Raw genomic sequence first — 14007 nt, forward strand, 5'->3', positions numbered from 1 at the left:
AAAAATCAGATGGAAGAAGGTAGACTCGAGAGAACATTTGGGGCTTAAAGTAATATTTATCAGGGATAAAGCTTGTAGTAAGGATGTGAAGGAATTCACTGACCATCGTTTGAATTATTAAGTGGAGGAAGAATGCTATGAAGTTATAGATCCTTGCAAATTCAACCCTAACTTAGGAGATCAATGGTGCGATTTTTTTCCTATCAATCGGGTTGCGGCCAATGGGACTAGACTTTTGATTGGGTAAAGTGAGAAAGGCTCTAGAAGAATAGAGAGTACTTAGTGATGGGATTATGGACAAGAAAAAAGTATATAAAACTGCCTCTATGCTGTACATATCTATGTTTATCATATATAACATATATGCAGAGGTATCAACTCAAGTAGCCTAGGAACCACGTAGTAGATAAGATCATGTTGTTTATTTAGTGATGGGAAGATATGTAATTGAAACCTTTGTAGCTTATCTTGAGACATGCATTATTAGTTTATAATTCAATTAATTACATATAAGTAGGAATGCTCTACGTCCACATATATATTGCCTTGTGATCATGGTTTTAATTATATATTTTGGGTGGTAAAGGCCAGAGATGGATTTTGAATGGAGCCAAAATTAAAAAGGGTTAACTCAAGTTATTTTAATTGAATCTTGTTTTGATAAGTTATACGGGTTAAAATGCATTGAACACCAGACTTTTGATTAGATTTCTCTTTTCTCCTCACATTAAAAATATAAGCTCAGATCTGGGTTTCTGGATGATTTAAAGGTGTCTAATTAATTAAAATAATTTCTTTCTGCCTCTTTTACATTGCGGTATTTTTTAGCTTTTCACTCTTTTGCTTTTCCTTCTAATTTCATGTACTAGTTAATTTTTTGTTTTTATTTGTAATTTAATATTTATACTGTTATCTCTTTCACTAGTAAGTCAGAGTCCTTTCCAAAAATAATTCAACTTAAAAAATATGTAAAATTGATATTATTGATATTACTTTTATTATTTTATAAATTACTGTTAACATTCTAATACATCTTACCCCCATAGATTCATATGTGCATAAATAAGATAAACATGGGTAATTAAGAAACACTATTTTTTTAAGAACTGGGAGGATATTAAAAACTTTACAGAAATACCTATATGGAATATATGAATAATAAGCAACCCACATAATTAAAGTTTCCACATAGATGTAAGAACTTCAGGAACAGTCCTATGTCAAACTAGTATCTTATTTTCCCCAACTTTGGGCCACAGGCTCATTTCCAGAGGAGTATTTTCCTGCCTTATATATTTGTGATGAGAGATAAAAAACATATATCCGCGGGAGATAGGGAGACTTTTATTACATAATCATGAATATTTATGATGAGGAGAGAGGTCAATGAGAGAGATTAATTTTGATATTTCTCTCTTTACCTTTATCCACCCTCTTTCTTTTTCTCTCTCTTTCTGCGTTTTGACCTACCACTGGTGAAAACATCATCTTGAATGTTGCAGGTTGTCTAATTGATCATTAGATTCATTCTTTATAATTGGATTGGTTCTATGTTTAATTTTAATTCTCTATTCAATGATGATTACATTTATCTAACATGTAATTTCTACCCAACCAAGTTTATCTAACAGATGATTACATCCACATTTACCCAACCACTTTACCCAATTTCGCTCTCTAATTTTCCATCATAAGATTCTTCATAACTCCCAATAAATCTCGAAAATGGTCAAATTGTATTTGCAATCATATTAAATCATGGCGATGATATACAAATAGTTTCACTTCATAAATAGTTTTTTATTTATTTAATCACGAGAGTACAAGTGACCACTCTGCTATTTTATTTCTAACTGATGGTGATTGCATAACTTTAACTATCTTATGTTGCCTAAAAATAGTCATTTTGATATGTTTTTCTAAAAAATGATTACCAGACTGCAACAAATTTTTGGGTCCATCCCATTGTCCAAAATCTATCATATATAACCTTATAGTACTGCATGTGGCAACTATCTTGGTGAATCAATCTCTCTGTTGGGCCATTTTCTCTTTCCACTTTATTTCCTAATTTGTTTAATTCTGTTGCCAAAAAGGGATCTTCAAAATTTTCTCTATAATTTTTCCTTTTCATTGTAGCGTAAAAGCCAGAGGATTTTGAGGCTTTTATGTGTTCCTTTTCGAATAAATATAAAATATCTAAAAACATTTATTTCCTTGTTTTCTTCATTTTTTTAATAATTATATTATGATACATAACAGCCAGTTGACGTATATTATTACACGATAGACAAATAAGAATACTATTTATAAATGAAATTTTATTACGAAAGCATCCAATTAATAAAATGATCCCTATCATGTAGATGCCTGAATTTTTATTATGTTTTTTTTCCTCACGTTTAAAATATAAGCTTTGGATGCGGGTTTCTGGATGATTTAAGTTCAACAGTTCCATGTATCGATGAAACTTCCTGAAGACTTTTGGAGAACATTTCTGTCCCATATTCTTCGGTACACGTGATTTATAAAATTTCAACAAAATGCTCAGCTTCTTATTGATTTAATCGCCATTTCAGCCACAGTTCATTAAATAAAATGTAATCTCTAAGCTTATTTTTGGCAAAAAATGAGCTTTTCTGATTGATAACACTCCTAAAATGACCAATACCACTGTGCGTAAACAAAACATCACAAGTTTATTTCAGCAGGTAAAGGCCAAGCCTCAAAACTTAAGAGACAGTAACAAGGCAGGCCAAACCCTCCCAAGCGAAAAAAATGAACAGAGAATATGTCAGGAATAATGCATTGTCAAATCTTATGAAAAAGTAAAGTTCTCTATTGTGGGATTTAGAGCCCTCGTAGTATCATTTCACTGAGTAACAAAAAAAGGACAGAAAAGAAGAAAGGAACAAGTCAAGCTCACAGATAAATCATCATGCGATGAATACCCTAAGTTTGAAGATACCCATCTGGGATTGTGCCCTAGAAAGAGAAAAAAATAAAACAGTACTTAAGAATATCTAGAGATCTGTTATCTTCGTCTCATCTGTCTGATCAATCTTTTCTATCAAATGAGAACCCATCAAAAGTTATTTCCACTTTTCCAGAATATCACAATAAACTATTGTCAGCTCACTATTTAGAACTGACATTGTAGATGAGACAAACTGATAATGACAGTCGCTGCCGCAGTTTTTTTATTATTTATTTCTTCCTGCTACTCATAGAGATAGAAAGAGAAAACGTGTCTGCACAAATTAAGCACTAAAAGACAGAATGTGGGCTATCAATTATCCTCTCCCGTGATCTTCCCCAGACTAGCCTAATAAAGAATAATTTCATAGAATTATCCGCAGAAAGACTAAGCAGAAGTTAACCATTGCTCCTAACCTCTAACCACTACCATTTATCCTTATTCATCGCTAATCACTAATCAAATCTCTAACCATTGACAATCTGGGCCATTTGATGGTTCTAATTTTCACAATAATTATTTCATTCATACCACAAAATAGTCCATGAAGACTTGTGGATTTCATATTCATTGTTATGTCGTACTGAAGAGTAAATCTGGGTGCTGGGCATTGTTTCCTTGGGAGAGTAATTATTATTTAACTTATGTAAGCGGTCTCGTGCTTTTCTTTTCACTGCTCTCAAGTGAGAACTTTACTGTCATATGTCCTGAAAATACATAAAATGGTTGAACCAAGCAAGTTAAACTATAATCATGGAGAATATAATATTTAATTTGATGTTATTTTTTTGACAATAAATGATTTACCATAAAATTAGGGAAAAGACAAATTTTAATCGTCTATAAGAAATTAGAGTTCATTTGTCGAGTTAAATGATGAATGCTTTACTGGGATAATGGTTTATTTTGGCATACCACAATTATTTATTCTATTAAATCTGCTCACGACAATATAAAACTAATAACATATTTTACAGTATACAAAATAAAATACACAGCGTTGCGATATTATTTATTTTTAGTAATAAATATTTAAAACTTTCCTCTTTTTTACATTAAACAAGGAAGAAAAATATGAGGAAATTTATGGCTTTGTGTTCTTTTCCACACAAATTGATTTTGTATAAAATTTAACCACAAAACTGCCAGTTAAGAAAGGGATACTTATCGTGTGCAACACGAGATTTTGAATTATATTTTTCTGTTCTCCGTTTACTTGCAATTAGAATATAAAGAGTAGAATACGAGTCCCCAGATGACTAAAGTTCAACCTTTTCATGTATTGACTATCAACATTATCATGTTCTTAGATCATTTTGACACAAAATGATTTATTTGAGTTATAACAGTATATTCTTAAATGACTAATATGCTAAAAGGCTTTTTGCCATCGAGAGCTGTTGTACCACTGCGTTTTTCCACAACAAAATATCTCAGTCTTATTTCATTAGAAGGTCAAGTCTAAAAAATTGAGAAAAAATATATAATATAAACTAACACCTCCCATGTGAAATATAGAACAGATCATGCACCATACGACAAAACTGACATAGATTCAACTCATATATTTCATCTAGTAACGCATTTTTAATATTGAGTAAAAAAGTAAAGTACTCTCTCTTAGAAGCTAATAGATTAGGCATCGTGATTTTATCTCCCAGCATAGAATCAAATCTTAGTCATATCTTTAAACGAAACGAAATCACATCACTATGTAAATCACATTAAAGCAATGAATACATATTAAATTACTAAATAAAACAATATCCCAACTTTATCACCAACCCGGATACAATCTCAAGATATTCATTTATAACTTTTTCTATTACGGTGAGGAAAGTAATTACTAAGAATATAAAGTTTAAAGATACTCATCTGCCACTCTGACCCCAAGCAAAAAAAAAACAATATTTAATAATATCCAGAAAGCCACCATCCTCGTCTCATCGGTCCAATCAATCTTTTCTAACAAACTAGAATATCACAAAACCATTGGTTTTCCCATAAATCGTTATTTCTTCAATTATGCGATTCACTATTTAGAACTGACAATCGGAGACGAGACAAACCGATGATGTCAGTCGGCGCAGCCTTTTTCTCTCTCTTCGATTTCTAGAGAGAGAATGAGCGATAATGCCACGTGGCGTGACCACGGGCCAGCAACGGGTTCCATCAATTCTTCTTCACGTTCTTTAGTTAAGAGCGCGGCCGGGGACCAGCCCGAGAGAGAAGAATAATTACTGAGTTAGCGGGGCCTGATGGTAATTAAGACGGCATTGATGAGGGTTAATAAAGGCGATTAGATGAGGGGAATTATTTATTTTATTTTATTTATTTATAGGGGGGGGGGTAGGCTCTGCTATTTATCCGCTTCCTGCTGCAGGAGATCTCTCTCTGCATGGGCATGGCGGCCTCGAAAGCTGCGTTGCAGAGCGAGAGAGTTGGAGATAGAGAGAGAAAGTTGTAGAGATAGAGATAGAGAGAAAGTTGTAGAGATAGAGAGAGAAAGCTTTAGAGAGAGATAGAGAGTTTGAGATATAGGTTAATAGAGAGAGAAAGCTAGAGGTAGATAGAGAGAGAGCTAGAGATAGAGTGGTAGGAATACATAGAGAGAGAGAGAGCTTGAGATAAATTGAGAGAGAGGAAGATAGAAAAAGAGAGATGGAGAGAGCTAGGTATAGATAGAGAAAGCTAGAGAGAAAGAGAGAGATAGATTTATATATAGAGCGATAAAGCTAAGATCAAGAGATTGATAGAGAGGGAGAGCCAGAGGAAGAGATGGATAGAGAGACATAGAAAGAGTTACAGATGGATAAGAGACATAGAGAGCTAGAAATAGAGATAAAGAGCTAGAGAGAGATAGAGATAGAGAGCTAGAGAGAGATAGAGGTAGAGACAAAGAGCTAGAGAGAGATTGAGATAGAGAGCTAGAGAGAGAGGTAGAGAGCTAGAGGGAGATAGAGATAGAGTTAAAGAGCTCGAGAGAGATAGAGAGATAAAGATAAAGAGCTCGAGAGAGACAGACAGAGAGCTAGATATAAATAGCTAGAGAGAGAGATAGAGAGCTCGAGAGAGATAGAGGCAGAGCGATAGATAGGTATTGAGAACTAGAGAGAGATAGAGATAAAGAGCTAGAGAGATAGAGAGAGCTTCAGAGAGATAGAGGCAGAGAGCTAGAGAGATAGAGAGAGTTAGAGAGAGATAAAGAGAGCTAGAGAGAGATATAGGCAGAGAACTAGAGACATATTGAGTCGAAGAGCAAGAGAGAGATAGAGAGAGAGCTAGAGAGATTGAGGCAAAGAGCTAGAGAGAGATAGAGAGCTAGAGAGAGAAAGAGAGAGGGTTAGAGAGATATTGAGGCAAAGAGCTAGAGAGAGATAGATAGCTAGAGAGAGATAGAGAGAGAGCTATTGATAGATGGAGAGAACTAGAGATCGAGATTTATAGAGATAGATAGAGAGAAATTTGGAGATAGAGAGAGAGAGCCAGAGATAGAGATATACAGAGAAATTCGGAGACAAAGAGAGAGAGAGCTAGAGATAGAGAGAGAGCTAGAGATAGAGAGAGAGAGAAAGATGCCGGTGGCGGGCGCTGCTGCAACAGAGCTCTGAGAGCGGCGTTTTAATGGGGGGTCGGAGTTCCCGAGGTCTGGTACCAGCCGCAGAGCCTTCCTGCCAGCATCTCTCCCTTTCTCTCTCTACCCCCTTTCTCTCTCTTACCAGTGAGAGAAGCTCTTCTCCCCCCTTGGTAATGGCGACCCGAGGTAGACTATGAGATCTCGCCCGTACCCCCGACAACTATAGCGTGACCACCCGTCAAATGACGCTTCTCTCCCTTCCCCCCCATCCTATCTCTCTCTCTTCGCCAGGCTATGTAGAGAGAGAGATGGCGGTTACGGCCTAGCGCGCTGCCTCTCTCCGCTTCTCGCCGGAGCTCCGCCGGAGTATATAAAGCCTCCGCCCGCGTAACAGAATTCGGAATTTGAATTTTGAACCGCCGCGAATGGCCATGGCGGTGCCCAAGCTCGCGACCGCCTTCGCTCTGTTCCTCGCTCTGCTTCCTCTCGCTTATTCGCTCCTCGGCGAAGGTTGTGGCGATGATTGTCATCTTCGATTTTTCGTTTTTGTGTTTGGCTTTTTAGTTTTTTGTTGATCGATTTCGGTTGTTTTCTTTGCAGGTCAAGTTTTGCTTCGTTTGAAGGCTTCGTTCCTCGGCGCGGCTGATGTTCTCTCGGATTGGAACGCTGCGGATAGACGGATCGGGTACTGTTCGTGGCGCGGAGTCACCTGCGACAATGCCTCGTTCGGCGTCGTCTCGCTGTAGTTTCCTTCCCTTTTTTCTGTTGCTGTAGACCTGCATCGTTGCGTTCTCGACGCTTTCTGATTTTTTTTTTTGAATTTGTCTCGGCGTTAGGAATCTTTCGAACTTGAATCTCGGCGGCGAAATCTCTCCTTCGATCGGGGAGCTCAAGAGCTTGCAGTTCCTGTAAGTCAGCTACTGTGTCCGCTCCTGGTGATCTCTGGAGCTTACCTCGAGAATTTCTCTGATTGAACGCAGTGATTTGAGAGAGAATCGTCTGACGGGACAAATGCCGGACGAGATCGGGGAATGCTCGGCTTTGAGATACCTGTAATCCTCTGTAGTCCGCTTCATTTTAGTCTCTCTTCGCCGGTTCTTAACGTTCTTCCGCAGGGATCTATCGGGGAACAATCTAGAAGGCGACATCCCCTTCTCCCTCTCCAAGCTAAAGCTCCTCGAAGATCTGTGAGTCCTCCTCCTTTGCCTGTTCTTCTTCCCCGTGTTCGACTCTTCTGAATTCGGGACACTCATCCACAGGAACCTGAAGAGCAATCAACTCACAGGTTCGATCCCGTCGACCTTGTCGCAGATCCCCAATCTCAAGAACTTGTGAGTTCTCTTCTTCTTATTCTTCTTCAAATCTTCGTCTTCCCTGACGACATTCGATGCACTTCTCCTTGCCAGGGATCTGGCATTGAATCAGCTTACTGGCGAGATTCCCCGACTGATCTACTGGAACGAAGTGTTGCAGTTCTTGTGAGTTTCTCCATTCAACCTCATAATTCTTCCTTCTCCGTCATCCTCTTGAACCCTAATTTCTTCGACGCAGAGGACTGCGGGGGAATTCCTTGACGGGAGCACTGTCTCCGGACATGTGTCAGATGACCGGGCTCTGGTACTTGTGAGTGTTCAATCTCTCTCTCTCTCTTTCTCTCAGTCTCTCCTTCCATCGCCATTAACGACCTCGACCTTGTTGATCATTTGAAAGCGATGTGAGAGGTAACAATCTCACGGGGCCAATACCAGACAACATCGGCAACTGCACAAGCTTCGAGATCTTGTAAACGCTTTCCGATTCATCTTTTTTCTTCGTCTCCATCCCAATCTTCACTGTGCCTGACTGATATGAACTGATTGAAGGGACATCTCGTACAACCAGATCACGGGCGAAATTCCTTACAACATCGGATTTCTGCAAGTCGCGACGCTGTATGTTCTTCACACAAAATTTTCTTTTTAATTCATGGAAATTCATTTCTGTTCTGCTTGCAGATCGCTTCAGGGAAACAGACTGACGGGTAAGATTCCGGAAGTCATTGGGCTCATGCAAGCCCTCGCTGTCCTGTAAGCTCATCTATTTTTTTATGTTTGCTTTTCTTACGGGAAGTATATAAATTACTACTTAGGGATATGGCATTTATTTTCGTTAATGTCGCTAGTTGACTTTGACTTGGATGGGCGCAGGGATTTAAGTGAGAACGAACTAGTAGGGCCCATCCCAGCCATCATTGGAAACTTATCCTACACGGGAAAGCTGTGAGTCCCGGGATATGATACCCATTTTATGAGCCGCAATACTTTAAGGAATTGCTCTCTGACGCGTCAATAAATGACTTCTTTAGTTACCTTCACGGGAACAATTTAACAGGGGCGATTCCTCCAGAGCTCGGGAACATGTCCAAGCTAAGCTACTTGTATGTATGTGTGTCTGTTTTAATCAAGTTTTTGGAGTCTAATTGTGCTTAAACAGGCAACTTAATGACAACCAATTGGAAGGTGGGATACCGCCCGAGCTTGGGAAGCTCCAAGATCTCTTTGAGTTGTGAGTCTTTGGGGTTTTACTATGGAAAAAATGCATGATTTTAGACAACCTATCGTGTATGTTTTTCATTATGTGATTTATTCATCGAACAGGAACTTGGCCAACAACAAGTTGACAGGCGAAATTCCGCGTAATATATCTTCCTGCGCTGCGCTCAACCAACTGTGAGTTTCATTTTTTCTCCCTTTAAAGATTTTTTCTTCATGTAATTACATTGTTAATATTTATACTTTCCAGTAACGTCCACGGGAACAAGCTGAACGGAACTATTCCTGTAGGATTCCAGAAACTCGAGAGCCTCACATACCTGTAATGAAATTTTATTAGTCTTTTCTTTTTGTCTCAGTGGTGTGGGTTTTTGTTTGTTCCTCTATGTTGATTTTTTATTTATTTATGTAACAGGAATTTGTCGTCAAACGAGTTTACTGGTGTCATTCCGATTGAGCTGGGAAAAATAGTCAACCTGGATACTCTGTAATTATCATCATCGCCCTTCTTATCAGAGATTCCGGGTCATTATCTTAGTCGTTAAGATAATATTATTATCTGTCACGCAGGGATCTTTCTGATAACTTCCTCTCTGGATCGATTCCCGAGTCTGTTGGCGATCTAGAGCATCTTCTTCGATTGTTAGTCAAATCTTTATGGATTAAACACCTGACGGCACTGAATTTATTATTATTATTTAACACTAATCAACATTCTCTTTTATCCTCTCAGGAATCTGAGCGGTAATCATCTGAGCGGACCCATACCCGAGGAATTCGGGAATCTGAGGAGCGTCCAACTCATGTGGGTCACAACAGTCATTTACTTCTCTTTCTTTTCCCCAATTTTTCGCTAATGCAAAATTTAAATCTCGCAGCGATTTATCTCATAATATGATTAGCGGTTCCATACCAGAGCAACTGGGCCAGCTTCAGAGCATCGAATCCCTGTACATCTCTCCCCCGAACCTCTCCAGACAGTTTTACCCTCTCAATATTTCCCTCTCTTTCTCATTTTCAAATCACTTCCCAGCGTCCTCAACAACAATAATCTCTCCGGAGGCATTCCGAACGTGCTGATCAACTGTTTCAGCTTGACATCACTGTGAGTTTAAAATTTCAATAGCTGCTCTCCTCCATCCAGCTCGCTCACAGCATCTGGGTTCTGATCCAGGAACCTCTCGTACAACAATCTCTCAGGACAAGTACCTCCGTTCAAGAACCACTCGCCCTTCTCCCCTGAAAGGTCTCGCCTGCCCGCCTCCCCCATCACCACTTTCTCTCACTAACCTCTCTCTATCTCTCTCTCTATCTATCTATCTAATTTATCTATCTATCTATCTATATCTATCTATCTATCCCTCTATCCTTCTATCTATCTAATCTATCTATCTATTTATCTCTCTATCCCTCTATCCATCTATCTATCTATCTGTCTATCCCTCTATCCTTCTATCTATCTATCTATCTATCCCTCTACCCTTTTATCTCTATTTATCTATCTATCTATGTATCTATCTATCTATCTATCTCTCTCTCTCTATCTATCTATCTATCTCTCTCTATCTATCTATCTCTCTCTCTCTATCTATCTATCTATCTATCTATCTATCTATCTCTATCTATCTATCTATCTATCTATTTATCTATCTATCTCTCTCTCTCTCTATCTATCTATCTATCTATCTATCTATTTATCTATCTATCTCTCTCTCTATCTATCTATCTATCTATCTATCTATCTAACTATCTATCTAATTATCTATCTATATAACTATCTATCTATCTAACTAGCTATCTATCTATCTAACTATCTATCTATCTAACTAGCTATCTATCTATCTAACTATCTAACTATCTATCTATATATCTATCTATATATCTAACTATCTATCTGACTAACTAACTAATCTTGTGTCTACAGCTTCGTAGGGAATCCAGGGCTGTGCGGGCCGGGCTGCCTGGCTCGGGTCCGCCGGTCCAAAGGTCAGCCGGGGGGCATCTCCGGCGCGGCCGCCGCCTGCATAAGCCTGGGCGGGCTAGCGGTCCTGGTCATGGTCACGGTGGCGGTCCACCGGTTCCGCCGGCGGCCCGGACCCGGCCGCAAGATCCCGCCCGCGCCGCCCAAGCTGGTGGTTCTGCAGATGGACATGGCCATGCACACCTACGACGACATCATGCGCGCCACGGACAACCTGAGCGACAAGCACAAGGTCGGGCAGGGCGCCTCCAGCGCCGTCTACCGCTGCGCGCTGAAGAACTGCAAACCCATCGCCGTGAAGAAGCTCTGCAACTCCAACCCGAACAACCTCCGCGAGTTCGAGACGGAGTTGGCGACCGTGGGCAGCATACGGCACAGGAACCTCGTCAGCCTCCACGGCTACGCCATCTCCCCTCTCGGCAACCTCCTCTTCTACGACTTCATGCCCAACGGCTCCCTCTGGGACCTCCTCCACGGTGCGTTTCTCCTATCCCCTTTCGAGATGGAGGAAGAAGAGGAATGATGAGCAAGTGTTGAATTGCGCAGGGGCGAGGAAGAAGGTGAAGCTGGAGTGGGAGGCGAGGGTGAGGATGGCGGTGGGGGCGGCGCAGGGGCTGGCGTATCTGCACCACGACTGCGACCCGAGGGTGATTCACAGGGACGTGAAGTCGTCGAACATTCTGCTGGACGAGAATTTCGAAGCGCGGCTGTCGGATTTTGGAATCGCGAGGAGGATCTCGCCGGCCAAGGCGCACGCCTCGACCCTGGTGGTGGGGACTATTGGGTATATAGACCCGGAGTACGCCCGCACCTCCCGCCTCAGCGATAAGTCCGATGTTTATGCCTTCGGCGTCGTCCTCCTCGAGCTCCTCACCGGCAGAAAGCCCGTCGACGGCGACTCCAATCTCCACCAACTGGTCTCCCCTCTTCTCCTCATCATCATCGTCATCATCTGGTTTGCCATCATCGCCATCCGGCTTATACAGTAATCTTCATCGTTACATCAGCATCATTATCGTCTGCTTTAGCAATATCATCGTTATCTTCGTCAGCGTCTGCTTTTATAATCATAATTATCGTTAAGTCATCATCATTATTATCTGCTTTAGCAATATCATCGTTATCTTCCTCATTGTCTGCTTTTATAATCATAATTATCGTTACGTCATCATCATTATCATCTGTTTTAGCAATATCATCGTTATCTTCGTCATCGTCTGCTTTTATAATTATAATTATCGTTACATCATCATTATCATCTGTTTTAGCAATATCATCATTATCTTCGTCATCGTCTGCTTTTATAATCAAAATTATCGTTACATCGTCATCATCATCTGCTGTAGCAGTATCACCGTCAGTTTCTGGTTTATACGAATATGATCATATTACATCATTATCTCCTTTATCGTCATCATCATCATAATCATAATCATCTGGTTTATAAAAATTGATGGTTTATCTCTTTTATATAATAATATTCATCGTTACAGTGTCATATAAACATCGTCTGGTTTATCATCGTCATCGAAGTCTGGTTTATATAATTATCAGCCTCGTCATCTGGCTTATGTAATTATCATTATCATTACATCATCGTCAACATCGTCTGGTTTCTTTGATAAAAAATCAACAACCTCTGGTTTATCATCATGGTCGTCATCTGGTTTATAATATTGTCATCATCGTTAGTTCACCATCTGTATCATCACAGTCATCATCATCGTCATCAGCTTCATCTTCATCAAGCGAATAGTAAACATCAGCATCATTATCTAATTCATCGTCATCATCGTGATACATAGTATAATCTAATTTCATCTCTTAAAAAAATATCTCCTATTTCTTTATCATTATCATCTACTTTTATAATCAACATCTGTATCATCACCACCTGATTTTTTATGACAATCGTCAACATTATCTTGCTTTTATGATCATCATCATTTTCTTGATTTTACAACAATAACAACAGTAATCATCATCGTCGTTATCATCATCTGGTCCTCATATAAAATCATCACAAGCATCATTCGATTCTGGTGTTGACGTCATTGAAAAGGCACCATTATTGCTTATTTTATTCATTATCATCATAATATTAATTTTTGCTTTATCATCGTTGTTACGGTCCTAATCATCATTCACATCTTTACCGTCGTCTGGCCTTTATATTAATAATCCTTATCATCGTTTAAATTTTTATACTCATCATAATCATCCTCACTCTTATCAGTCTAATCATAATCATCGTTTAAATTTTGATTTTACAGTCATCATAAAAACCAGAAGGTCTATACCACCAACATCATCCTAATTGGGTTTTATTAGCATCCCCATCATCATCACCGTCATCGGCATCGTCATCATAATGATCGGGTGTGTGGGCAGATATCTGCTAAGGTGGATGACGATACGATAATGGAGGCAGTGGACGAGGAGGTGAAGGAGACGTGCGAGGACCTGAGCCAGGTGAGGCGGGCGATGCAGCTCGCGCTGCTCTGCACCAAGCGCCACGCATGGGAGAGGCCCCCGATGAACGAGGTCGCCAGAGTTTTGATCTCCCTACTGCTGCCGCCGGCCGCTGCCGCGAAGCCGCCGCCCAAGGCGGCCGCCGAGCCCATCGACTACACCCGCCTCCTGGCCGGCTCCGATCTGACCGCCCAGATCGATGACCGGAGCAGCTCAGACGCCCACTGGTTCCTCAAGTTTGGGGAGGTTATCTCCAAGAACTCCCTATGATCTCTTCATCTCCTCTCCAGAGCTCCCAGGTTAGACCATCTCTTTGTTGACTTTGACCAAAGTCAACGAAAAGTCTTGGTCAACGTCAACGGTGACCTGTATGACCCTACGAAAATCGAAAAACCGCAGAATAGAGAAAAATTATATTTACGCCGAAAAGTATTTATTTGCGCCTTTATTTGCGAGATCTCTAAACGTG

At 40.0% G+C, this 14007-nt stretch overlaps 1 protein-coding gene across 1 annotated transcript; it reads left to right on the top strand.

Annotated features, from left to right (window-relative positions):
• Positions 1 to 6770: 6770 nt before the first annotated feature.
• On the top strand, positions 6771 to 13979 carry ERL1 (ERECTA-like 1). Its single transcript, XM_078585929.1, has 25 exons — positions 6771 to 7064; positions 7155 to 7296; positions 7391 to 7462; positions 7535 to 7606; positions 7670 to 7741; positions 7814 to 7885; positions 7961 to 8032; positions 8106 to 8177; positions 8265 to 8336; positions 8417 to 8485; positions 8549 to 8620; positions 8741 to 8812; positions 8899 to 8970; positions 9027 to 9098; positions 9191 to 9262; positions 9336 to 9407; positions 9501 to 9572; positions 9656 to 9727; positions 9819 to 9890; positions 9964 to 10035; positions 10119 to 10190; positions 10260 to 10331; positions 11010 to 11542; positions 11613 to 11983; positions 13458 to 13979. Exons 1-25 carry the CDS (start codon positions 6980 to 6982, stop codon positions 13806 to 13808), a joined length of 2919 nt encoding a protein of 972 aa, XP_078442055.1. The 5' UTR covers positions 6771 to 6979; the 3' UTR covers positions 13809 to 13979.
• The last annotated feature ends 28 nt before the right edge of the window (positions 13980 to 14007 follow it).

This window comes from Wolffia australiana, chromosome 14 (genome assembly GCF_029677425.1).
Source record: "Wolffia australiana isolate 7733 chromosome 14, ASM2967742v1".
Lineage (NCBI taxonomy): Eukaryota > Viridiplantae > Streptophyta > Magnoliopsida > Alismatales > Araceae > Wolffia > Wolffia australiana.

Excerpts from the sequence above, each read along its gene's own strand:
- ERL1 (XM_078585929.1), top strand. The coding sequence starts at position 6,980 with ATGGCCATGGCGGTGCCCAAGCTCGCGACCGCCTTCGCTCTGTTCCTC. Across the intron at positions 7,742-7,813 it reads CTAAAGCTCCTCGAAGATCT|GAACCTGAAGAGCAATCAAC; the intron begins GTGAGTCCTCCT and ends ACTCATCCACAG. Across the intron at positions 11,984-13,457 it reads ACTCCAATCTCCACCAACTG|ATATCTGCTAAGGTGGATGA; the intron begins GTCTCCCCTCTT and ends GTGTGTGGGCAG.